Source organism: Oncorhynchus gorbuscha, linkage group LG15 (genome assembly GCF_021184085.1).
Source record: "Oncorhynchus gorbuscha isolate QuinsamMale2020 ecotype Even-year linkage group LG15, OgorEven_v1.0, whole genome shotgun sequence".
Classification (NCBI taxonomy): domain Eukaryota; kingdom Metazoa; phylum Chordata; class Actinopteri; order Salmoniformes; family Salmonidae; genus Oncorhynchus; species Oncorhynchus gorbuscha.
The window spans coordinates 10,803,255-10,830,005 of record NC_060187.1 but is presented as its reverse complement, the minus strand read 5'-3'; the positions used below and the strand labels follow the sequence as shown (position 1 = coordinate 10,830,005).

Genomic DNA, 26,751 nt, shown 5'->3' with positions numbered 1-26,751 from the left:
CCAGCCGACTAGAGCATACAAGTCGCAGTGGTGGGTGGTATAAGGTGCTTTAGTGACAAAACGGATGGCACTGTGATAAACTGCATCCAGTTTGCTGAGTAGAGTGTTGGAAGCCATTTTGTAGATGACATCGCCGAAGTCGAGGATCGGTAGGATAGTCAGTTTTACTAGGGTAAGCTTGGCAGCGTGAGTGAAGGAGGCTTTGTTGGGGAATAGAAAGCAGACTCTTGATTTGATTTTCGATTGGAGATGTTTGATGTGGGTCTGGAAGGAGAGTTTGCAGTCTAGCCAGACACCTAGGTACTTATAGATGTCCACATATTCAAGGTCGGAACCATCCAGGGTGGTGATGCTAGTCGGGCATGTGGGTGCAGGCAGCGATCGGTTGAAAAGCATGCATTTGGTTTTACTCGCGTTTAAGAGCAGTTGGAGGCCACGGAAGGAGTGCTGTATGGCATTGAAGCTCGTTTGGAGGTTAGATAGCACAGTGTCCAATGACGGGCCGAAAGTATATAGAATGGTGTCATCTGCGTAGAGGTGGATCAGGGAATCGCCCGCAGCAAGAGCAACATCATTGATATATACAGAGAAAAGAGTCGGCCCGAGAATTGAACCCTGTGGCACCCCCACAGAGACTGCCAGAGGACCGGACAGCATGCCCTCCGATTTGACACACTGAACTCTGTCTGCAAAGTAATTGGTGAACCAGGCAAGGCAGTCATCCGAAAAACCGAGGCTGTTGAGTCTGCCGATAAGAATATGGTGATTGACAGAGTCGAAAGCCTTGGCGAGGTCGATGAAGACGGCTGCACAGTACTGTCTTTTATCGATGGCGGTTATGATATCGTTTAGTACCTTGAGTGTGGCTGAGGTGCACCCGTGACCGGCTCGGAAACCAGATTGCACAGCGGAGAAGGTACGGTGGGATTCGAGATGGTCAGTGACCTGTTTGTTGACTTGGCTTTCGAAGACCTTAGATAGGCAGGGCAGGATGGATATAGGTCTGTAACAGTTTGGGTCCAGGGTGTCTCCCCCTTTGAAGAGGGGGATGACTGCGGCAGCTTTCCAAACCTTGGGGATCTCAGACGATATGAAAGAGAGGTTGAACAGGCTGGTAATAGGGGTTGCGACAATGGCGGCAGATAGTTTCAGAAATAGCGGTTCCAGATTGTCAAGCCCAGCTGATTTGTACGGGTCCAGGTTTTGCAGCTCTTTCAGAACATCTGCTATCTGGATTTGGGTAAAGGAGAACCTGGAGAGGCTTGGGTGAGGAGCTACGGGGGGGGGTGGAGCTGTTGGCCGAGGTTGGAGTAGCCAGGCGGAAGGCATGGCCAGCCGTTGAGAAGTGCTTATTGAAGTTTTTGATAATCATGGATTTATCGGTGGAGACAGTGTTTCCTAGCCTCAGTGCAGTGGGCAGCTGGGAGGAGGTGCTCTTGTTTTCCATGGACTTCACAGTGTCCCAGAACTTTTTGGAGTTGGAGCTACAGGATGCAAACTTCTGCCTGAAGAAGCTGGCCTTTGCTTTCCTGACTGACTGCGTGTATTGGTTCCTGACTTCCCTGAACAGTTGCATATCACGGGGGCTATTCGATGCTATTGCAGTCCGCCACAGGATGTTTTTGTGCTGGTCGAGGGCAGTCAGGTCTGGAGTGAACCAAGGGCTGTATCTGTTCTTGGTTCTGCATTTTTTGAACGGAGCATGCTTATCTAAAATGGTGAGGAAGTTACTTTTAAAGAATGACCATGCATCCTCAACTGACGGGATGAGTTCAATGTCCTTCCAGGATACCCGGGCCAGGTCGATTAGAAAGGCCTGCTCACAGAAGTGTTTTAGGGAGCATTTGACAGTGATGAGGGGTGGTCGTTTGACTGCGGCTCCGTGGCGGATACAGGCGATGAGGCAGTGATCGCTGAGATCCTGGTTGAAGACAGCAGAGGTATATTTGGAGGGCCAGTTGGTCAGGATGACGTCTATGAGGGTGCCCTTGTTTACAGAGTTAGGGTTGTACCTGGTGGGTTCCTTGATGATTTGAGTGAGATTGAGGGCATCTAGCTTAGATTGTCGGACTGCCGGGGTGTTAAGCATATCCCAGTTTAGGTCACCTAACAGAACGAACTCTGAAGCTAGATGGGGGGCGATCAATTCACAAATGGTGTCCAGGGCACAGCTGGGAGCTGAGGGGGGTCGGTAGCAGGCGGCAACAGTGAGAGACTTGTTTCTGGAGAGAGTAATTTTCAAAATTAGTAGTTCAAACTGTTTGGGTATGGACCTGGAAAGTATGACATTACTTTGCAGGCTATCTCTGCAGTAGACTGCGACTCCGCCCCCTTTGGCAGTTCTATCTTGACGGAAGATGTTATAGTTGGGTATGGAAATCTCTGAATTTTTGGTTACCTTCCTGAGCCAGGATTCAGACACGGCAAGGACATCAGGGTTAGCAGAGTGTGCTAAAGCAGTGAGTAAAACAAACTTAGGGAGGAGGCTTCTGATGTTGACATGCATAAAACCAAGACTTTTTCGATCACAGAAGTCAACAAATGAGGGTACCTGGGGACATGCGGGGCCTGGGTTTACCTCCACATCACCCGCGGAACAGAGAAGGAGTAGTATGAGGGTACGGCTAAAGGCTATCAAAACTGGTCGCCTAGAGCGTTGGGGGCAGAGGATAAGAGGAGCAGGTTTCTGGGCATGGTAGAATATATTCAGGGCATAATGCGCAGACAGGGGTATGGTGGGGTGCTGGTACAGCGGAGGTAAGCCCAGGGTGATGATGAGAGAGGTTGTATCTCTGGACATGCTGGTTGTAATGGGTGATGTCACCGCATGTGTGGGGGGTGGGACAAGGGAGATAACAGGGGTATGCAGAGTGGATCTAGGGGCTCCATTGTGAACTAAAACAATGATAACTAACCTGAACAACAGTATACAAGGCATATTGACATTTGAGAGAGACATACAGCGAGGCATACAGTAGTCACAGGTGTAGAATTGAGAAAGCTAGCTAAAAACAGTGGGCGAGGCTAATCAGCTAGCACAACAAACAGCAGGTAAAATGGCGTTGACTAGGCAACTGGGCCGACAGATAAAACAAACAAGCAGAGTGGAGTACCGTGATTAATGGACAGTCCAGTGTGCGTCAGCTATGTAGCCAATAGATCAGTGTCCAGGGGGCAGCGGTGGATGGGGCAGGGGGGCTGGGCTGGCGAGTGTTATCCAGGTTTTTTTTTTTTTTTTAAACTAACAATGACTAAATAGCTTTTAGCTAGTTAGCTGGTTAGCGTCTGGAGGTTCTTGAGTGTGTCATAAAAAATAAAATAAAAATTAAAAGTAACAGCGATTCCGTACCACAGTGGGTGAGGCAGGTTTCCGGAAGGTATAAACAAAATAAAAATCAAAAAGAGATAGAAAGTAAATGGGTTCAGAGTGTTTGGGATGCAGTGATTCAGATGGTTAGCAGGCCTGTGCTAACAAGCTAACAGTTCGTAGGCCCGGGCTAGCCGTTAGCAAGCTAGCCGTTAGCAGGCCGAATTAGCAAGCAGGGAGATAGCGAGGGCTAGAGAGTTAACCTTTGGGGGGACGTCGCGATGGGGTGAGTCTGTTTATTCCTCTTCATGCGGTGACATCGACAGACCGGTCGTGGGCCCGGGTAATTGTAGCCCAGGAGTATGCTACAGGTGCTCTAGTACGCTAGGTGAGCTGGAGACACAGCGTTTCAGAAAGCTCGCAGGCCTTGGCCGGCAGATGGATCTTTGGCGATGTCGCAACAAAAAGCCTATTGAAACCACCTCGGACGATTATGTCGGCGGACCAGTCGTGATGGATCGGCGGGGCTCCGTGTCGGCAGTAAAGGGTCCAGGCCAATTGGCAAGAGAGGTATTGTTGGGCCTCTTCGGCTAGTCGGGAGATGGGCTTAGCTCGAGGCTAGCTCAAGGCTAATTGGTGCTTGTTTTGGGACAGAGACGTTAGCCAGGAGTAGCCACTCGGATTGCAGCTAGCTAGTTGCGATGATCCGGTGTAAAGGTTCAGAGCTTGCGGTAGGAATCCGGAGAAAAAGCAGTCTGATGTGCTCTGGGTTGATGTCCGCTGGTGTCCTAGTTAGCTTTGAAGACCGCTAGCAATGGCTAACTGAGTACTAGCTAGTAGCTAGATAGCTGGCTAGCTTCTGATGGGGGTTCCGGTTCTGAAGTAAAGTATAGAAAAAGCAGATCCGTACCACATTGGGTGATGCGGGTTGCAGGAGAGTATATTCAGCTCTAGTTGGAAAGTGAGATTAAAATATGTACGAAATATATACAGAAAAAAAAACGAAGAAAACTATATTTACACTAGACAGGACGGGACAAGACTAAACACACGTCCGACTGCTACGCCATCTTGGAACTATTCTAGACAACTTACAGTATTATATAGAGCCCTTATTGCTTCCATCTCATATTGCTCAAATAAACAGCAAACCTGGTTTCAAACAACAGATAAAGCAACACCTCACGTCACAACACCTCTCCCCTATTTGACCTAGATAGTTTGAGTGTATGTATTGATGTGTAGGCTGTGCCTTTAACTGTAGTTCTGTCCTTGAGCTGTTCTTGTCTATTAATGTTAATGTATTACGTCATGTTCTGTGTGGAACCCCAGGAAGAGTAGCTGCTGCTTTTGCAACAACGAATGGGGATCCTAATAACATACCAAATACCATCCATCATTCCTTCAATTTAGACCCGTTTCCCAGTCCCTGCCGATGAAAAACATCCCCACAGCATAATGCGTGTTCTCGGGGTGATGAGAGCTGTTGGGTTTGCACCAGACATAGTTTTCATTAATGGTCAAAAAGCTAAATTTGTGTCTCATCTGACCAGAGTACCTTTTTCCATAAGTTTGGGGAGTCTGCCACATGCCTTTTGGCGAACACCAAACACGTTTGCTTATTATTTTCTTTAAGCAATTGCTATTTTCTGGCCACTCTTCCGTAAAGCCCAGCTCTGTGGAGTGTACTGTTTTAAATGGTCCTATGGACTTATACTCCAATCTCCGCTATGGAGCTTTGCAGCTCCTTCCGGGTTATCTTAGGTCTCTTTATTGCCTCTCTGATTAATGCCCTCCTTGCCTAGTCTGTGAGTTTTAAATAATGGATTTAATGGTGCTCCGTGGGATGTTCAAAGTTTCTGATATTTTTTGTATAACCCAACCCTGATCTGTACTTCTCCACAACTTTGTCCCTGACCTGTTTGGAGAGCTCCTTGGTCTTCATGGTGCCGCTTGCTTGGTGGTGCTTAGTGGTGTTGCAGACTCTGGGGACTTTCAGAACAGGTGTATATATACAGAGATCATGTGACACTTAGATTGCACACAGGTGGACTTTATTTAACTAATTGTGTGACTTCTGAAGGTAATTGACCGCACCACTTCTCCATTTTTAATTTTTTGAAAAATGTAATTCTTTTCATTTCACTTCACCAATTTGGACTATTTTGTGTATGTCTATTACATGAAATCCCCCCCAAAATCTATTTAAATTACAGGTTGTAATGCAACAAAATAGGAAAAACGCCAAGGGGGATAAATACTTTTGAAAGGCACTGTATGTATTCTCCATGTGGTGTGTTTTTCACAGCATTGAAATGCCCAGTGATTCAAGCCAACGACAACATTGTGGTCATCGGAAACAGTGAGGATGCAACCTATGGAAATGTGATCCAGTTTGAGTGCCAATCAAATCACATGGTACTCAAAGGATCGTCTGAAATTGACTGTAACGATAAAGGAGAATGGAGCAGCACAGTCCCAACATGTGAAGGTAAACTGAGGCTACTGTAGGTAAAGATACATTTGTATAGTGTATGTGGACACCGCTTCAAATTAGTGGATTATTTCAGCCACATCAGATGCTGACAGGTGTATAAAATAGGTCACACCGCCATGCAATCTCCATAGACAAACATTGCCAGTAGAATGGCCTTACTGAAGAGCTTAGTGACTTTCAACATGGCACCGTCATAGATTGCCTCCAACAGGTCAGTTTGTCAAATTTCTGCCCCGCTAAAGCTGCCCCGGTCAACTGTAAGTGCTTTTATTGAGAAGTGGTCATCAATTGCAACTACACTACTGGGTTCCAAACTGCCTCTGGAAACAATGTCAGCACAATAACTGTTCATCGGCAGCTTCATGAAATGGGTTTCCATGGCTGAGCAGCCGCACACAAGCCTAAGATCACCATGTGCAATGTCAAGCGTCGGCTGGAGTGGTGTAAAGCTCATCGCCATTTGACTCTGGAGCAGTGGAAACGCGTTCTCTGGAGTGATGAATCACACTTCACCATCTGACAGTCCGACGGACAAATCTGGGTTTGGCGAATGCCAGGAGAACACTACCTGCCCCAATGCATAGTGCAAACGGTAAAGTTTGGTGGACGTGGAATAATGGTCCGGGACTGTTTTCATGGTTCGGGTTAGGCCCCTTAGTTCCAGTGAAGGGAAATATTAACGCTACAGCATACAATGACATTCTAGACAATTCTGTACTTCCAACTTGGTGGCAGCATTTTGGGGAAGGCCCTTTCCTGTTTCAGCATGACAATGCCCACTTGGACAAAGTGAGGTACATATAGAAATGGTTTGTCGAGATTGGCGTGGAAGAACTTGACTGGCCTGCACAGAGCCCTGACCTCAACACAATCAAACACCTTTGGGATTAATTGGAATGCCGACTGCAAGCCAGCCCTAATTGCCCAACAAAAGTGCTCGACCTCTCTCATGCTCTTGTGGCTGAATGGAATCAAGTCCCCGCAGCAATGTTCCAACATCTAGTGGAAAGCCTTCCCAGAAGAGTGGAGGCTGTTATAGCAGCAAAGGGGGGACATCTCCATATTAATACCCATGATTATTGTATGAAATGTTGGAAGAGCAGGTGTCCACATACTGTAGTGTGCACCACCAGGCACTATTACATTGTCACACAGAGTAACGTCCCACTAGCATACAATACAAAATCGCAACGATCCCAAACTGGGGAATAGTTAATAATGACCAGTGATTATATGTAGTGTTTTTAAAAATCCAGATTTGAATGACGGTCATCAACTCAAAAGTGTAATATTAAAACAATGATTGTATCATATTCCCTTCCACAACTCGTCTTGTTACAAGTTGCTGTTTCTAATCATGATGACCAATCATCTGTTGTATTCTGTGCTTATTCAATTCACAGTGATTAAATGTTACGCTCCAGACATAGCTAACGGTGCAGTGAGCGGGCCCCTTAAGGAAGATTACGATGAAGATGACACACTGAGATACAGCTGTGACACAAAGTATATTAAGTCTCAGGAAAGAGTCCCTAAATGCACTAAAATGGTCAACAGTGCCAACTGGAGTCCAACACCAGCGTGTGAAGGTAGGAATCTGATCATCTCAGGAATCAGGTGAATGCAACTTGACATTTTAAGTCTCCTGGGTAACTCATGTCTTTAACTTTACCTTGAAGTTGATTTTTAAAATATTTTTGACATATGATTGCAAACTACTGACATAATGTTTTATGTTTTTGTCTCCAAAATGCAGAAGTGAGATGTAAGTTATCATTGCCACCAACAAGAGGAACCAGTTACACACCTGCTGACAGAAATCTGTTCTTGCCTGATGAACGTCTAACGGTGACCTGTGACTCAGGATTCTGGAACATTTTCTCACGTCAGACTGAAAATACAATAACCTGCAAAGAGGACGGAAAGTGGTCATCTTCTACAGATTGTGAATGTATGTTCATACTGGAGAGTAAATTTTATTATGATATATTGAGAGTGTATTGGGGTTTATACAGGTGAATCACTGTACAGGTTTGATTCATGCTGACACTAAACATCTCTATCATTGTAGGGATAACATGTGGTGACCCACGTGACCCTCTTGTGAGTTCTCCCTACTACTGGCAGCGGGGTCAATTCAGAGGAACTCAGCGTTACAACTGTAGAACCGGATATAAAACCACAAATGCCCGGGGTGTTGCCACATGCACAAGTGATGGCTCCTGGACTCCAGAACCACTCTGTGAAGGTGCAGTTTTTTGAAGGAAGCCATCTTTGAATATCACTGTGGTTTAATTACCTTGTGCTCCGATGTTAGTTTGGACTGCATCAGAATTACATTGTTTGTCTTTCAGAGATTACATGTGACAAGCCAGATATCCTAAACGCTGTGATTAAAGACCCGAAAACAAGATACAAAATCAATGATCTGCTCACTTATGAGTGTAAGATGAATTATGAACTATTGGACAGTACTACCAGACCTACTGCTACCTGTACTACAAATGGCTGGACCAAGAAACTTGGCTGTAAAGGTAGGATGACATTTACATTTGCATCATCAACAAAATGAGGATGTGAGTCAAGACACTGATCTAGAAGGTGTAAAGTTTACTGAAAAGATCAAGCAGCCTGTTGTTTTATACCCTATTTGAGGATTTGGTGTGGAATTGGTAATGACATGAACATTCACTCACTTTGCTTCCATCTGGTTTTCCAGATATTGCTCTGTTCAGTGCTTTTATCAAACTGACAGCTTGGCCAAAATGTAATGATATGGTAATGCTTTGTAGAACAGGTCCTCTAAGTGTGCTGTTAACTGAACGATGTCTCACAATGCGTTCTGTAATGTTTCCTGCCATTGTTTCTCCCAGAAATAAAGAGAGCATGCATCCATATTGAGGGTATAAGGAGGTATAGACAGTGTAATCATTGTGTATTACTGTACTGGTATCATTCATGCTAATACTAAACATCTCTATCGTTGTAGGGATAACATGTGGTGATCTACGTGACCCTCTTGTGAGTTCTCCCTACCGCTGGCAGCGGGGTCAATTGGGAGCAACACAGCGTTACAACTGTAGAACCGGATTTAAAAACATTGATGTGTCACATTTTGTTCTATAATGTTTCATGTCAATGTTTCCCCCAGAAATAGAGGGAGCATGTATCAACCCAACTGTGATGAATGGATTCATAGTTCCGTCAAATGAGAGGAATGTTGATCCCAGGAATAGCAAGATATACTTTTCCTGCAATGAAGGGTTAAAACCCTCTACCGGGGGTTGGTGGGGTGAAGCCACATGTACTGAGGGAACATGGTCTGGAATATTAGAGTGTATTGGTAAGAAAACAGATCCTCTAGAAAAGACCTCTTTACAAAGTAGATCAAGAACAGTAGAATGCATTTCCCTCTGACTTGGCTATATTGGTCTGAAACTCAATCTCAATGCTCTTTCTCTCTAGATCAATCACAATGTGGCAGAATCCCTGTCATTCCCAACACAAAGGTACCTCAGAGTGAAGTCTATAACAATGAACAAACTGTTACAATTGATTGCAAAGTTGGATACACATCTGAAACTAAGACTATAAAATGTAAGGATGGAGAATGGCAAACACCGTTACCAGCTTGTAGACGTGAGTAGTTGTTAATAGTTTTGTTCATGTAATTGATTTTAATTGTATACAGTGGCCAGTCATCCTTCCATGTATGTTTACTATATGTTGAAATAGTTTGGGGAAAAGGACCCTGAAGCCCATATGATATTATGTAATTACATAGATCGTAGTTCTGTGTCTGTACTGTGTGTTTTCTACCCACTAATCTTTCATCAATATTTTCTTCTCTTGAAGTGCAAGGCGTTCCATGTGATCCTCCACCTAAAGTTGAAAATGCATTTGTTAAAATCCTGTATCAAAATAAATATATAGAGGGATTTGAAGTGAATTATGAATGTCGCAAGTCCTTTGAAATAGAGGGACATAAAAAACTTACTTGTGAAAATGGGAGTTGGACAATTCCACCACCAACATGCAAACGTAAGTATTAATAACTGTTTGAAACTGATGCAGTAATTCAGTTTAGAGTTACTCTACTATGAACAGCACCTATTCAAACAGGGAAAAAATTATATCTAAATGGTCATTGAGATTAAAAGTTCCATATCATATAGTACCCTTTTTCTCCCCTCAAACAATCAGGAATCCTTGTTAAGTCTTTGCTTGGTATTACAGAAATATACATCTCTGATTTACAGTTTGCTGTTTTTTTTAAACTATAATTCATTATAGTGTAGTATTCCTAGATATGATAATGGATGAGTTTCAGTGCATATTTACAGTATATATCACACATTGCCCCAGTTACATTCTCTGAATATACTGCACATTGGCCATTGACTATGGTTCTAACCATACAGTCATTCTCTGCCGCTTTTGTGTCTCTGGTACATAACTGTAATTTGATAGTTCAAACATGTGGTGCTTCACCTACAGAGTACTGTGGTAAGCCTGAGGGCGCAGGGAAAAAAATTCAGATTCTTGACCAAGTGCTAGAGAGATACGAAAATGGGAACCAAATAGACTATACATGCATTAGCCCATACCAAGGCCCCAGAGGAACAGCAACTTGCAAGAATGGAGAATGGCACATGCCAATTGAGTGTAAAGGTAAGCCTTACATCTATAAATACGTTTATTGTATTATCATGGTACTGTATCATTCTACAGTATTGTATTATCATGGTACTGTATCATTCTACAGTATTGTATTATCATGGTACTGTTTCATTGTAATTTATTTTCATGGTATTGTATTATCCTGCTATAGTGCCATTTTAATACAGTATGATGATACAATCACGATTATGCTACTGTATTGTCATGGTATTGTATTATCATGCTACTGTATTGTCATGGTATTGTATTATCATGGTACTGTATCATTGTAATGTATTTTCATGGTACGGTATTATGATCCCTGTTTAATCTAGCAAGCTGTCCTGATCCTCCTCCCATTACTAATGGAGATTACACCAAGGAAAAGAGAGATGTTGAAGGTGTAATTACAGAGGTGTCCTACCAATGCAAAATAACGTTTACACTGAGTTCCAAAGGCAGCATCAGATGTCTGAATGGAAAATGGCCGAGTCCTCCAAAGTGTTTACGTAAGTACATTATTTTCAACTGGTCTGAACATGGTGTTATATCTACATGTCAAGTGCATATAAATGCATGAATATGTACTGCACACTAAGTTAATGAAAAAATGACTGGGTTTCATTTCCATCAGGGCAATGTGAGATTTCCACTTTTGATGCAGAGTACAATCTACAGAATGTACCCGAGAAAGATAAGATTGCGCACGGTGAAAAAAAGACTCTTCATTGCAAAAAGGGATATTACCATAAATTGAAACGTTATTCACCATGGAATATAGAAGAAATTGAGGTGAAGTGTGATGATGGAGAGTTACAGTATGGAGAACACAAACCTATATGTAAGTTCATGTCATGTAAAGGAACACCCATCAGTGTAAGATAGTCATTCTCTCAACATTAAGAGTTTAACATCATCTAATATATGGAATGCATAAGTCCAGGATGCCCTGTGAGCTATCTACTGCAGATTAATACAATAGAAATGAAAAGCATTTTCTCATTTTGATCTAAAGCTTTTTTTATGAAAATCAATCCACCTGTTTGATCATATTCAATGAGACCACTAGTGTAACCTTCTGACTGTATAACCAAAATGATTTGTTCTTTGCTTTTTAGGTAGCCATCGTTATTCATAGGTAGATGATGAACATAATGGGTAAGTTAAATTAACAAGGAGAGTGGCATGTCTTTTAATCACACAAACCTTTCAAACAGTTATGAACAGTATAATAAAAGGTATTATGAACAGTATTACAAACAGTATTAGAAACAGTTATGAACAGTATAATGAACAGTATTACAAACAGCATTAGAAACAGTTATGAACAGTATAATGAACAGTATTACAAACAATATTAGAAACAGTTATGAAAAGTATAATGAACAGTATTACAAACAGTATTAGAAACAGTTATGAACAGTATAATGAACAGTATTACAAACAGTATTAGAAACAGTTATGAAAAGTATAATGAACAGTATTACAAACAGTATTAGAAACAGTTATGAACAGTATTACAACAGTATTAGAAACAGTTATGAACAGTATAATGAACAGTATTACAAACAGTATTAGAAACAGTTATGAACAGTATTACAAACAGTATTAGAAACAGTTATGAAAAGTATAATGAACAGTATTACAAACAGTATTAGAAACAGTTATGAACAGTATAATAAAAGGTATTATGAACAGTATAACAAACAGTTATGAAAAGTATAATGAACAGTATTGTATTCAATGATATAAACAGTAATATGAATAGTATGTTATGGGGTTATCAGTGAAGCATAACAGAAACATGGAGTATAACATCACAGCAAGCAGGAGTCATTTCTCTAATCATTAAAACACAGTGAAAGTTCACATGGTTATACACTGTCTACTCTCCTCTATAGTCGGAGCAATCAGCAGTATTACGCCACAGACTGATCTATAGTAGGAGTGATCAGCAGTATTACTCCACAGACTGATCTATAGTAGGAGTGATCAGCAGTATTACTCCACACTGATCTATAGTAGGAGTGATCAGCAGTATTACTCCACAGACTGATCTATAGTCGGAGCAATCAGCAGTATTACTCCACAGACTGATCTATAGTAGGAGTGATCAGCAGTATTACTCCACAGACTGATCTATAGTAGGAGTGATCAGCAGTATTACTCCACAGACTCATCGATAGTAGGAGTGATCAGCAGTATTACTCCACAGACTGATCTATAGTAGGAATGATCAGCAGTATTACTCCACAGACTCTGATCTATAATATTAGTGATCAGCAGTATTAATCCAGACTGATCCATAGTATTAGTGATCAGCAGTATTACTCCAAACTGATCTATATTGTTAGTGATCAGCAGTATTACTCCACATACTCTGATCTATAATATTAGTGATCAGCAGTATTACTCCAGACTGATCCATAGTATTAGTGACCAGCAATATTACTCCACAGACTCTGATTATCCTGTCATGTGATTTCATTCCTACAGAGCCATGATGTTTGGTCCATCAAATGCAAGAATCCTTACAAAGACGTCTTTATGTGCAAGGAGAACATATTTGCTTTTGTGGTGTCATTGTCACTTGTTTAATTTAGGTTTAGAAAAAATGTGAGCCATCCAGTAATGGAGCACATGAGGTGTATTTTTCATCATTTGACTTTGTACCATTGTAACAAAATAACAGTATCTTTCTAATCATCTGTGTCAGCTTCACTATAACAGTACAGCTATCTAAAGCTAGACTAAAATGGTACATTTGTTGTATTAGTACAAAGAGATGTGATTGTGTGAACATTCTATCAAGTTTATAAATTGCCTGGCTGGGCTGATGAGGCAGTGGATTGCGCAGTCAGTTGGAACAGAGTAAATAGGCATTTTAAAGTCATAGATTTAGCCGGTGGTAGCTTGTGGAATAGGCACCGGCTGGAATGCGGTCTTAACCAATCAGCATTCAGGATTAGACCGACACGCTCTATAATGTGTGAATATTATCCTGTATCTCCCAGCTGTGTGATTCATTACCTGAAGGTGTAATATAAGTGGACAACTGTTATGATTGTGATTGACCTTATCAAGACAATAAAGTCGTGGAAAAGAGATGACACGTTGTCTCCATGAGTCTTTACAAGGCTACAGTACAACAGAATAAGATTTACAGATGTTAACCTAACAAATGGACATTAAAGCTGACAAACTATTTCTCAGGTCAGTATCACTTGTCATTGATTATTCTTGTAAACCAGTTGTCTCTTATCATGCACCTATAGCTACTAGAGTAGATCTTCTCCAGGGTCTCAGGACAGTATAAGTAATGTCTCAGTTGGTCATGCTTTTTTGTTTTACTTCTTGCCTCTGGCAATCTCAGCTTACTGGAAGTGATTACTGGAAACTGTCTTGGACAAACACATCCATATATAATTGATTGTACAACATGAATGTGTTTTTATTTACTCTTTAGTCTGGGAATTTCATCAAGTATTTTATACGATACTGAAGCCACCAGACAATATCTATTAAAATGTCCCTGTGGTGTTCCTTGCCATGTACTCCTGAACATTAAGGCAGGAATATTGATCTTCAATTATATGCAAGCAAAAATTTGATATAATGTTAATGTTTTGTTTAGTTCATAGGCTAATAATGGACAAACCCTTGCATGAGGGGCTGCCGAGTGGTGCAGCGGTCTAAGGCACTGCATCTCAAATCAAATCAAATTTGATTTGTCACATACACATGGTTAGCAGATGCTAATGCGAGTGTAGCGAAATGCTTGTGCTTCTAGTTCCGACAATGCAGTAATAACCAACAAGTAATCTAGCTAACAATTCCAAAACTACTACCTTATAGACACAAGTGTAAGGGGATAAAGAATATGTATATAAAGATATATGAATGGGTGATGGTACAGAGCGGCATAGGCAAGATACAGTAGATGGTATTGAGTACAGTATATACATATGAGATGAGTATGTAAACAAAGTGGCATAGTTAAAGTGGCTAGTGATACATGTATTACATAAAGATGCAGTAGATGATATAGAGTACAGTATATACATATACATATGAGATGAATAATGTAGGGTATGTAAACATTATATTAGGTAGCATTGTTTAAAGTGGCTAGTGATATATTTCACATCATTTCCCATCAATTCCCATTATTAAAGTGGCTGGAGTTGAGTCAGTGTGTTGGCAGCAGCCACTCAATGTTAGTGGTGGCTGTTTAACAGTCTGATGGCCTTGAGATAGAAGCTGTTTTTCAGTCTCTCGGTCCCAGCTTTGATGCACCTGTACTGACCTCGCCTTCTGGATGATAGCGGGGGGAACAGGCAGTGGCTCGGGTGGTTGATGTCCTTGATGATCTTTATGACCTTCCTGTGACATCGGGTGGTGTAGGAGTCCTGGAGGGCAGGTAGTTTGCCCCCGGTGATGCGTTGTGCAGACCTCACTACCCTCTGGAGAGCCTTACGGTTGTGGGCGGAGCAGTTGCCCTACCAGGCTGTGAGAGCTTGAGGCGACACCCTGGTTCGATTCAAGGCTGTATCACAACCGGCAGTGATAGGGAGTCGCATAAGGCGGTGCACAATTGGCCCAGCGTCGTCTGGGTTTGCCCTGTGGAGGTGATCATTGTAAATAAAAATGTGTTCTTAACTGACGTGTTACGTACGCCTCTTGGAGGGAACGCAACACCCTGCTACAACTCAAGTCCCCGTGGAGTGAAAGAGGTATGTGATTGTAGGTGCGGGTAAGGATGACAGAGACTATATCCTTTTACAGGGAATTTATTTCCATAACATGGTAATGTGGGTAAAAGGGGCTGGACGGAACCAAAGCAAAGAAAGTAAAAGTTTGAGTCCTCTCCTACCCACTACTTACCTAACCTTTCAGAACCTCCTGGCGCGACAACCAAAATACAGGGGGTAGTCCATCCAGGTCTTACCTAGTGTGCATAGACAGTAAATACTACAGGTTATGTATGCCCGCAGGGCTCTTGCCTAAACACCCCCCACCTCCCCTGGGAACAAATTACACAGAATAATACAAACTTTGGGAACAAAGCAATAGTTTCAATACCAAAAACACAGTCCTATTGGCATACACATACCCTAGAAGTAGCGGCTACAAAATTCTGTCGACAGCACTGTCACTGGGCAACAACCAACACAAGACATCAAAGAAGCTCTATGATATGGGGATGTGCTACTGAAATCAACAAGTAGCGGGAAACAATGCAATCTCAGGATGCAAAAATAGAATGTTAATTGGAATGTGAATTTTTTAAAATCAAGTAAGGTTAAAATGCCAGGATGTTATACTTGTTTCAGGTCTTCATTCAATAGAATTAGATGAACACTTTTCCACAATGCATTGGAAGGCCCTAGTTCTCTTCAAGTAGCCAAATAACAAAACTAAGCTACTTAATTCAAGCCAAAATCAAATCAAATTGTATTTAAATAAATAAATAAATATATGCCATTTAGCAGACGCTTTTATCCAAAGCGACTTACAGTCATGTGTGCATACATTCTACGTATGGGTGGTCCCGGGGATCGAACCCACTACCCTGGCGTTACAAGCGCCATGCTCTACCAACTGAGCTACAGACACTTGCGCCAAATAAAACAGATGTAATGTTACCTTACAGTGAAATGCTTACTTCCGAGCCCCTTACCGACAGTGCAGTTAAAATAAATACTGATAAGAATAAGAGATTCTAAGAGATAAGAGATAACAAGTAATTAAAGAGGAGAACTGTCTATGACTAGGGTGGCTGGAGTCTTTGCCAATTTTCAGGGCCTTCCTCAGACACCGCCTGGTATAGAGGTCCTGGATGGCAGGAAGCTTGGCCCCAGTGATGTACTGGGCCGTTTGCACTACACTCCGTTGTGCCTTGCAGTAGGAGGCCAAGCAGTTGCCATACCAGGCAGTGATGCAACCAGTCGATGGTGCAGCTGTAGAACTTTTTGAGGATCTTGAGGAATTTCAAAAGATTTAAAAATGTAGAACCAGGAACAGATATAGCCCTTGGTTCACTCCCGACCTGACTGCCCTTAACCAACACAAAAACATCCTGTGGCGTACAACATTAGCATCGAATAGCCCCCGCGATATGTAACTTTTCAGGGAAGTTAGGAACCAATATACACAGGCAGTTAGGAAAGCAAAGGATAGCTTTTTCAAACAGAAATTTGCATCCTGTAGCTCTAACTCCAAAAAGATATGGGACATTGTAAAGTCCATGGAGAATAAGAGCACCTCCTCCCAGCTAACCTCTGCACTGAGGCTAGGAAACACTGTCACCACCGATAAATCCACGATAATTGAGAATTTCAATAAGCATTTTTCTACGGCTGGCCATGCTTTCCATCTGGCTACTCCCACCCCAGTCAACAGCCCTGCACCCCCCACAGCAACTTGCCCAAGCCTCCCCATTTATCCTTCACCCAAATCCAGATAGCTGATGTTCTGAAAGAGCTGCAAAATCTGGACCCCTACAAATCAGCCGGGCTAGACAATCTGGACCCTCTCTTTCTAAAATTATCCGCCGCAATTGTTGTAACCACTATTACTGGCCTGTTCAGCCTCTCTTTCGTATCGTCTGAGATCCCCACAGATTGGAAATCTGCCGCAGTCATCCCACTCTTCAAAGGGGGAGACACTAAAGACCCAAACTGTTAAAGACCTGTATCTATCCTAGCCTGCCTTTCTAAGGTCTTTGAAATCCAAGTTAACAAACAGATCTCTGAACATTTCGAATCCCACCGTACCTTCTCTGCTATGCAATCTGGTTTCCGAGCTGGTCATTGGTGCACCTCGGCCACGCTCAAGGTCCTAAACAATATCATATTATTATTATGTTTGATGTCTTTACTTAAAATAATAAAGTAGTAGTCAAACATGTTAATATTTCAGTAAAAACACAGATTTATGTGCTGTATCTGTGTTGTAATGATATGTTTTTAGAGGATTGTGGGTAATTAAACATTTCGAGAAAATGTCATGCAAAGATGGATATTACCACATAAAAACAATGGCTTCAAAGGAATACAATAAATTGAGATGGAATGTGTCTTTCATTCATAGTCATTCATAGTCTGGGTTTAAATGAGACTGTTTGTAGGTTGATGGCTTTTTGCAAATTGCAACTAGCTATTCCCTCCGCAAGGCTATTAAACAAGCTAAGCGTCAGTACAGAGACAAAGTGGAATCTCAATTCAATGGCTCAGACACAAGAGGCATGTGGCAGGGTCTACAGTCAATCACGGACTACAAGAAGAAACCCAGCCCAGTCACGGACCAGGATGTCTTGCTCCCAGGCAGACTAAATAACTTTTTTGCCCGCTTTGAGGACAATACAGTGCCACTGACACGGCCTGCAACTAAAACATGCGGTCTCTCCTTCACTGCAGCCGAGGTGAGTAAGACATTTAAACGTGTTAACCCTCGCAAGGCTGCAGGCCCAGACGGCATCCCCAGCCGTGCCCTCAGAGCATGCGCAGACCAGCTGGCCTGTGTGTTTACGGACATATTCAATCAATCCCTATACCAGTCTGCTGTTCCCACATGCTTCAAGAGGGCCACCATTGTTCCTGTTCCCAAGAAAGCTAAGGTAACTGAGCTAAACGACTACCGCCCAGTAGCACTCACTTCCGTCATCATGAAGTGCTTTGAGCGACTAGTCAAGGACCATATCACCTCCACCCTACCTGACACCCTAGACCCACTCCAATTTGCTTACCGCCCAAATAGGTCCACAGACGATGCAATCTCAACCACACTGCACACTGCCCTAACCCACCTGGACAAGAGGAATACCTATGTGAGAATGCTGTTCATCGACTACAGCTCGGCATTCAACACCATAGTACCCTCCAAGCTCGTCATCAAGCTCGAGACCCTGGGTCTCGACCCCGCCCTGTGCAACTGGGTACTGGACTTCCTGACGGGCCGCCCCCAGGTGGTGAGGGTAGGCAACAACATCTCCTCCCCGCTGATCCTCAACACGGGGGCCCCACAAGGGTGCGTTCTGAGCCCTCTCCTGTACTCCCTGTTCACCCACGACTGCGTGGCCACGCACGCCTCCAACTCAATCATCAAGTTTGCGGACGACACAACAGTGGTAGGCTTGATTACCAACAACGACGAGACGGCCTACAGGGAGGAGGTGAGGGCCCTCGGAGTGTGGTGTCAGGAAAATAACCTCACACTCAACGTCAACAAAACTAAGGAGATGATTGTGGACTTCAGGAAACAGTAGAGGGAACACCCCCCTATCCACATCGATGGAACAGAAGTGGAGAGGGTAGCAAGTTTTAAGTTCCTCGGCATACACATCACAGACAAACTGAATTGGTCCACTCACACTGACAGCGTCGTGAAGAAGGCGCAGCAGCGCCTCTTCAACCTCAGGAGGCTGAAGAAATTCGGCTTGTCACCAAAAGCACTCACACACTTCTACAGATGCACAATCGAGAGCATCCTGGCGGGCTGTATCACCGCCTGGTACGGCAACTGCTCCGCCCTCAACCGTAAGGCTCTCCAGAGGGTAGTGAGGTCTGCACAACGTATCACCGGGGGCAAACTACCTGCCCTCCAGGACACCTACACCACCCGATGTTACAGGAAGGCCATAAAGATCATCAAGGACATCAACCACCGAACCACTGCCTGTTCACCCCGCTATCATCCAGAAGGCGAGGTCAGTACAGGTGCATCAAAGCTGGGACCGAGAGACTGAAAAACAGCTTCTATCTCAAGGCCATCAGACTGTTAAACAGCCACCACTAACATTGAGTGGCTGCTGCCAACACACTGTCATTGACACTGACCCAACTCCAGCCACTTTAATAAGGGGAATTGATGGGAAATTATGTAAATATATCACTAGCCACTTTAAACAATGCTACCTTATATAATGTTACTTACCCTACATTATTAATCTCATATGCATATGTATATACTGTACTCTACATCATCGACTGCATCCTTATGTAATACATGTATCACTAGCCACTTTAACTATGCCACTTTGTTTACTTTGTCTACATACTCATCTCATATGTATATACTGTACTCGATACCATCTACTGTATGCTGCTCTGTACCATCACTCATTCATATATCCTTATGTACATATTCCTTATCCCCTTACACTGTGTATAAGACAGTAGTTTTGGAATTGTTAGTTAGATTACTTGTTGGTTATCACTGCATTGTCGGAACTAGAAGCACAAGCATTTCGCTACACTCGCATTAACATCTGCTAACCATGTGTATGTGACAAATAAAATTGGATTTGATTTGATTCTACATAGAACTATCAAACATGAAACAGAACTGCCTACATAGGCCTATCAAACATGAAACAGAACTGCCTACATAGGCCTATCAAACATGAAACAGAACTGTCTACATAGGCCTATCAAACAGGAAACAGAACTGTCTACATAGGCCTATCAAACATGAAACAGAACTGTCTACATAGGCCTATCAATCAGGAAACAGAACTGTCTACATAGGCCTATCAAACATGAAACAGAACTGTCTACATAGGCCTATCAAACATGGAACAGAACTGTCTACATAGGCCTATCAAACATGAAACAGAACTGTCTACATAGGCCTATCAAACAGGAAACAGAACTGTCTACATAGGCCTATCAAACAGGAAACAGAACTGTCTACATAGGCCTATCAAACATGAAACAGAACAGTCTACATAGGCCTATCAAACATGAAACAGAACTGTCTACAAGTTGCAATAAACGGTAGGCAAGTCAGTTAAGAACAAATTCTTGTTTACATTGATTGCCTACCAAAAGGCAAAAGGCCGCCTGCGGGGACAGGGGATTAAAAACATTCAAATATAAATACAAGACAGAACACACATCACGACAAGAGAGACAACACAACACTACGTAAAGAGAGAACAAAGACAACAACATAGCAAGGAAGCAACACATGACAACACAGCATGGTAGCAATACAACATGGTATTAGCACAAAACACGGTACAAATATTTTAGGGCACAGACAAAAGCACAAAGGGAAATAAGGTAAAGACCACAATACATCACCCAAAGCAGTCACAACTGTCATTAAGAGTGTCTGTGATTGAGTCTTTGAATGAAGATATTTAGATAAAACTGTCCAGTTTGTTGCAGCTCGTTCCAGTCGCTAGCTACAGTGAACTGAGAAGATGAGCAGATCATTTCAAGTCAAACACGAGTCTTGGGGCTCCAAGTCCAAATCAAGTCTCAAGTTATTTTATTTTCAATCAAGTGGAGTCTCAAATCATCAAATGTGTGACTCAAGTGAAACTCGAGTCCAAGTCATGTGACTTAAGTTCACAACTCTGATGATTAATAATGTGAATGCGTTAGGAGTTCTCCAAAACAACAGCATCATGAAGTATGGACACAGGCTACAGTTTGAGAGTCCAATTTGTAAGTCGCTCTGGATAAGAGCGTCTGCTAAATGACTTAAATGTAATGCAACTCTAGACACGTTCTGAAGGGGGAATCAGAGGTCGTCTGCTCAACCAATGGACAGTGGAGTCACTCCTTTCCAATTTGTGACAATAAATAGTATTTGTATTGATTTAATACATTGTGTAATGCTCCGGGTGTCGTGGGTGTGGAGTCAAACGCAGGAAACAGAGAGTGCAATGCTGTGCTCTTTAATTGCACCAACGCACCACAGGATGCTCACAATAATAACAGCCCCAAAACACAGGGAATGAAAAATGACGACTGAACAATGCACGACCAGGAACTAACACGTTCCTCTACTACAGAGCCGAAGGTTACAATGAATAATCCTGCACAACCACCAGGCGGGCCGGCTGTCTAAAGAAGCCCAACTAATCACCACAAACAGGTGCTACCAATAAACATACAAGGAGGGGGAGGAAAGACAATCAGTGGCAGCTAATAGGCCGGTGACGACGACCGCCGAGCGCCACCCGACCGGGAAGGGAAGCCACCCTCGGTCGGACTCGTGACACATTGGGAAATAATGCAACACAACAAAGTTATCTATTGTTTAAAGTAGATTTACAATTATCTCCAACTCACACACAAAATGAAGCAAAATAAAACATTTCAGAAAGGGTAGGGAAGATTTCTGGACGGTTTGCTATTCTTGCTGGTTAATGAAAGCAGCTGGATACATTTCATCACTTATCATGTATAACCTCACTCATGTCTTCCTAGAACCCAAGGATTTCTGTGGACCACCTCCACTGTCATGCAGGTGAATGAGGACCCAAAAGCGACTTGGCGAAAACAGAGTATTTAATCCAGTAATAAACTTTACAAAACAAAAAGCATAATACTACTCGTAAAGACGAGAACAGACTGGAGACTTGATCGAGAACTGCAGGTTGCCCCGGGAAGGCACTTGAACCTAGCAGACTCAGACACCTGCTCACCACGCAGCATCTGAGGGAAACACGACACGACAGGGCAAAACATAGACACAGCACGGTGAATATAGATGAGGATCCGACAGGGCAGGTACGGGAAACAAGGAGAGAAATAGGGACTCTAATCAGGGAAAAGGATCGGGAACAGGTGTGGGAAGACTAAATGATGATTAGGGAATAGGAACAGCTGGGAGCAGGAACGGAACGATAGAGAGAAGAGAGAGCGAGAGAGTGAGAGAGGGAGGGGAGAGAGAGGGATAGAAAGAGGGAAAGAACCTAATAAGACCAGCAGAGGGAAACGAATAGAATGGGAAGCACAGGGACAAGACATGATAATAAATGACAAAACATGACATCCACATCTCATTAACGGAGAAACGATGGGCCGTACCAGAGAACAATACTGAAAGGGAGAATCAGTTCAATATGTCTGCAAGTCTTACTAAACCCTAAATAGACTTTCATCCTACAAGACGTGTCCTAGAGGGATCTGGATTGGAGAGATGACAAGCCTGAATTAGTTACATCTTTGAAACAACGTTTGCCTGATTCATATCCAATCACACGCTCACATCCCTATGCTATTCCCATCCTCATTCCCATTCACAGATCATGGTGGATTGTTAGGATCAATTTCCTTTCAAAGCCCCCCTGTGATCTCTGACTAGCCAGTGGAGATAATAAGGGCCTAGGGATTGGAGTGTGGGAGAAAATTGGAACGGGCCCAACTGTAATGCCACCTGATCTTCAGGACATATTCACACACTGATTCCTGTACCATCTTCTCGTTTCAGAACCTGAGGCCCTTGTAACCGTATCCAGTTTGGGATGAACAGCTGATGAACACACAGAACATCCAATGAGCATATTAGACTGAAAATAAAAATACACTCCATTTACCACATGGGGATCATATCACTGTTTAGTGTGCTGCTCATAGACTTGGCCAGGTAGTGTTGGTTTTCATCAGCAGGGTATACATGGGGTCATGACTTTGCCTCTTTGCCCATATTGATCTCAGCTTACGGAAAGTGATGACTACTGTCTTGTTGGACAAACATGTAAATGAATAACCTCTGTCAATAGTTTGCTCCAATTATTTGCAGATTCATGGTTTCATGATTGTCCAACATTAAATAAAGTGCCTCTGGTTCATATTTACTCATCTACTCTTTAGTTCATTGTTATCTGGGAATATTATCACCAGGTATTTTTTACAATATTGAAGCAGCCAGACAATATCTATTAAAAATATTCATGTGGTGTTCTTTGCCATGTATTTCAACTACATCATCGTCACTGAGTGAATCTTGAACAGTAAGGCAGGAATATTGACTTTCAATTCTCATTTGCCAAATAACTTTTAATGTTTAGTCTAGTTGGTAAGGTAATATGGGCTAAACCCTGGCATGCTCATTCGGTGTAGAAATAGATTTTGGCCTTCCCATTTTGCCCCTAGAAAACAAGGCTTTATGGGAAACAGTGACTCTGCCTTACTGGAACATTCTGAAGGCCATGTCCATAGACATGTCCATAGACCAGATTTATATAAGGGTTATGTAAGTACAGTATTTGAACATCTTTTGTGATTCAATAATGACCATACATATGTTTTAATGGAGCCTATCAGCATTCAAACTAACTGTAACCCTCAATGTATTTTTAGCTCTAAACTATCCTCAGACACAAGACTTAACCTCACTGGTAGATGAGATTAGCTCTAAACTATCCTCAGCCACATGATTTAACCTCACTGGTAGATGAGACTAGCTCTAAACTATCCTCAGCCACATACTTTAACCTCACTGGTAGATGAGACTAGCTCTAAACTATCCTCAGCCACATGATTTAACCTCACTTGTAGATGAGACTAGCTCTAAACTATCCTCAGCCACATGCTTTAACCTCACTGGTAGATGGGACTAGCTCTAAACTATCCTCAGCCACATACTTTAACCTCACTGGTAGATGAGACTAGTTCTCCAACTCCAATTTCCAACTGCGACCTGGCCAAGATAAAGCAAAGCAGTGCGACAAAAACAACACAGTTACACATAAACAAACGTACAGTCAATAGCACAATAGAAACATCTATGTAGTGTGTGCAAATGTAGAAGAGTAGGGAGGTAAGACAATAAATAGGCCATAGAGGCTAAATAATTACAATTTAGCATTAACACTGGAGAGATAGATGTGCAGATGATGATGTGCAAGTAGAGATACTGGGGTACAAAAGAGCAAGAGGATAAATAACAATATGGGGGTGAGGTAGTTGGGTGTGCTATTTACAGATTGGCTGTGTATACGTACAGTGATCGGTAAGCTGATGCTTGAAGTTAGTGAGGGAGATATAAGACTCCAGCTTCAGTGATTATTGCAATTTGTTCCAGTCATTGGCAGCAGAATACTGGAAGGAAAGGCGACCAAAGTAAGTGTTGGCTTTGGGGATGACCAGTGAAATATAGCTGCTGGAGCACATGCTACTGGTGGGTGTTGCTATGGTGACCAGTGAGCTGAGATAAGATGGGGCTTTACCTAGCAAAGACTTAGAGATGACCTGGAGCCAGTGGGTTTGGCGATGAGTACGTAGTGAGGGCCAGCCAAGGAGAGCATACAGGTCGCAGTGGTGGGTAGTATACAGGGCTTTGGTAACAAAACGGATGGCACTGTGAGAGACTACATCCAGTTTGCTGAGTAACACATTGTATCCTTTACACATGTCTAAACAATATTAGGTAACACATTGGTCCCTTCATACAGTCCGTGGTGACATCTGCTTCATGGCCCACATGCCATCAGGCAACTCCAGTAGCTTTAATCCAGGGCTTGAGTTCAACGGTGGTGTAGCCGTATAAGAATAGCCTCTGGTAGAGGAACATCTGCATATAGTCTGGCCACACCCATCACTTCCTGCTGGCCTTTCTGCTCTCTAGCTGCTTGTGGCTGGGGCCTCTTCCTGTCCTTCTTCCACTTCTTCTTGTTCTTCCTTGTTTCAGTGTTTCCAGAGTTCTGCTGGGAGACAGGTCATATTAACCAGGCTCAGTCACGACAGAAGTGGTGTCGGACTCATAAACCTTAAGCACAACTGTTTGGGCCTCTTGCAGAAGAATTGTACTCTTGAAAATACATGGTTGTGGTGTTACCAAGGTAAAAAATTTATTGAAGGGACGTAGAGCAACATGCCATTGTTGGTAAAGGTGTCAAACGATTGTAACATAAGTGTTTAGAGACACACTAGTGCATTTTGTACGGATATTGGGGGACATTGGAAGCTTATTTTGAGAGGAAAGATCAGTCAACTAAGTTAATGGGCTGGGGGCTGTGAAAAGTCTCAGGAGGGCAGTTCTTATACACTATGAATTATTGTGTATGGCACCTTTCAAATCGTTCTCATACACAATAACACAAAACCCCTGTAAACCTCTCCCTGTCCATTGACTTTGACAGATCATTCTTGCCAATAGAAGCTCTTGGATTTTTGGAGCCATGTTTTTGTATTGTGTACAACATGTAAGTCGCTCTGGATAAGAGCGTCTGCTAAATGACTTAAATGTAATGTAAATGTTATGACTGTTTTTGTTGTTGTTGTTTTTCAGTGTCCCTTGCTCTCTTTTTTGTCCCACAATCTTGTTGTGCACCATAACCGCAAGACGTGCCCCTTCCCTCATGCTGGTGAACCCAAAATGCTGCCGCTTTAGGGTATTTTTCAGCAGAGCACTGTGGAAGGACACCAGATTACCTGAGTTTTACAAAGACAAAAGGTAAAAAGAGAAAGGGGTGAGACTTGTTTGATGACATGGTCTGAAATAAACTCTGTGGTCCTCAGGCTACATCCAACCACCTGTAACCCCAAGCTCATTCCAGCCTGTTGTTTGGATAATTTTGATGTTTGTTATATATCGAACGAGCTTGGGGTTACAGGTGGTCATATCGAACGAGCTTGGGGTTACAGGTGGTCATATAGAACAAGCTTGGGGTTACAGGTGGTCATATAGAACGAGCTTGGGGTTACAGGTGGTCATATAGAACAAGCTTGGGGTTACAGGTGGTCATATAGAACAAGCTTGGGGTTACAGGTGGTCATATAGAACAAGCTTGGGGTTACAGGTGGTCATATAGAACAAGCTTGGGGTTACAGGTGGTCATATAGAAGGAGCTTGGGGTTACAGGTGGTCATATAGAAGGAGCTTGGGGTTACGGGTGTAGCCTGAAGACCAAAGCGTATCTTTCAAACCATATAGTTCTGACAATATGCTGTAGCAGAGTCAGGGTGACATTTCCCTTTAAGGCGTGACCAGGCCCTCTAGTGGCCTGGGCCTGTAATAGTAGGTTGTTTTCTCTTCAGCTGTGCTGCAATACTGTAGTAGTTAGCTATCCTGGCAGACACTGAGGTCCTTCTGCTGCTGAGCAATATCTTTATCTTTCTAGGGATTTATAGCGTTATATTTTTCATGTGGCGTATATATATATACATATATATATGTATATATATACATATATATATACACACACACACATGGCAAAATAAATGAGGTTATATTCAACCGAAAATAAAACCTTTTATAATACAAAGCAAAGGCTAAAGCAACACAATTGACAAATTCCTTGGAAGTAATCATTTCTGCATTCTCTTCATTAGCCTGTTGCAAGGGGTGATGACACAGCAGTCCAATTACTGCATGTCCATGTGTGGGAGGGTACTTCCCCCACCCAGAGCCTTTTCTATTGAGCCTTTTCACAAAAACTGTGTGATATTTTCGGTGATTCTACCGCAATAGATTGAAATCAATATTTTTGAGTATTTCAGGATTTTGGATCTGTCCCCCACTCTTCAGTGCTCCCTGGGGGCTGGAA

At 42.7% G+C, this 26,751-nt stretch overlaps 1 protein-coding gene across 1 annotated transcript in view; it reads left to right on the top strand.

Moving 5' to 3' along the window:
• LOC123996608 (coagulation factor XIII B chain-like) overlaps window positions 1–13,573 on the top strand; it is a 29,755-nt gene extending 16,182 nt beyond the window's left edge. Inside the window, exons 5-17 of the mRNA XM_046300104.1 lie at window positions 5,616–5,798; window positions 7,208–7,393; window positions 7,561–7,755; window positions 7,876–8,052; window positions 8,159–8,338; window positions 8,956–9,147; window positions 9,270–9,443; window positions 9,660–9,845; window positions 10,302–10,475; window positions 10,799–10,972; window positions 11,098–11,304; window positions 11,582–11,621; window positions 12,960–13,573. Of these exons, the coding sequence (XP_046156060.1) occupies window positions 5,616–5,798; window positions 7,208–7,393; window positions 7,561–7,755; window positions 7,876–8,052; window positions 8,159–8,338; window positions 8,956–9,147; window positions 9,270–9,443; window positions 9,660–9,845; window positions 10,302–10,475; window positions 10,799–10,972; window positions 11,098–11,304; window positions 11,582–11,601 (2,048 nt within the window). The 3' untranslated portion in view covers window positions 11,602–11,621; window positions 12,960–13,573. The remainder of the gene's footprint in view (window positions 1–5,615; window positions 5,799–7,207; window positions 7,394–7,560; window positions 7,756–7,875; window positions 8,053–8,158; window positions 8,339–8,955; window positions 9,148–9,269; window positions 9,444–9,659; window positions 9,846–10,301; window positions 10,476–10,798; window positions 10,973–11,097; window positions 11,305–11,581; window positions 11,622–12,959) is intronic.
• Window positions 13,574–26,751: the final 13,178 nt, after the last annotated feature.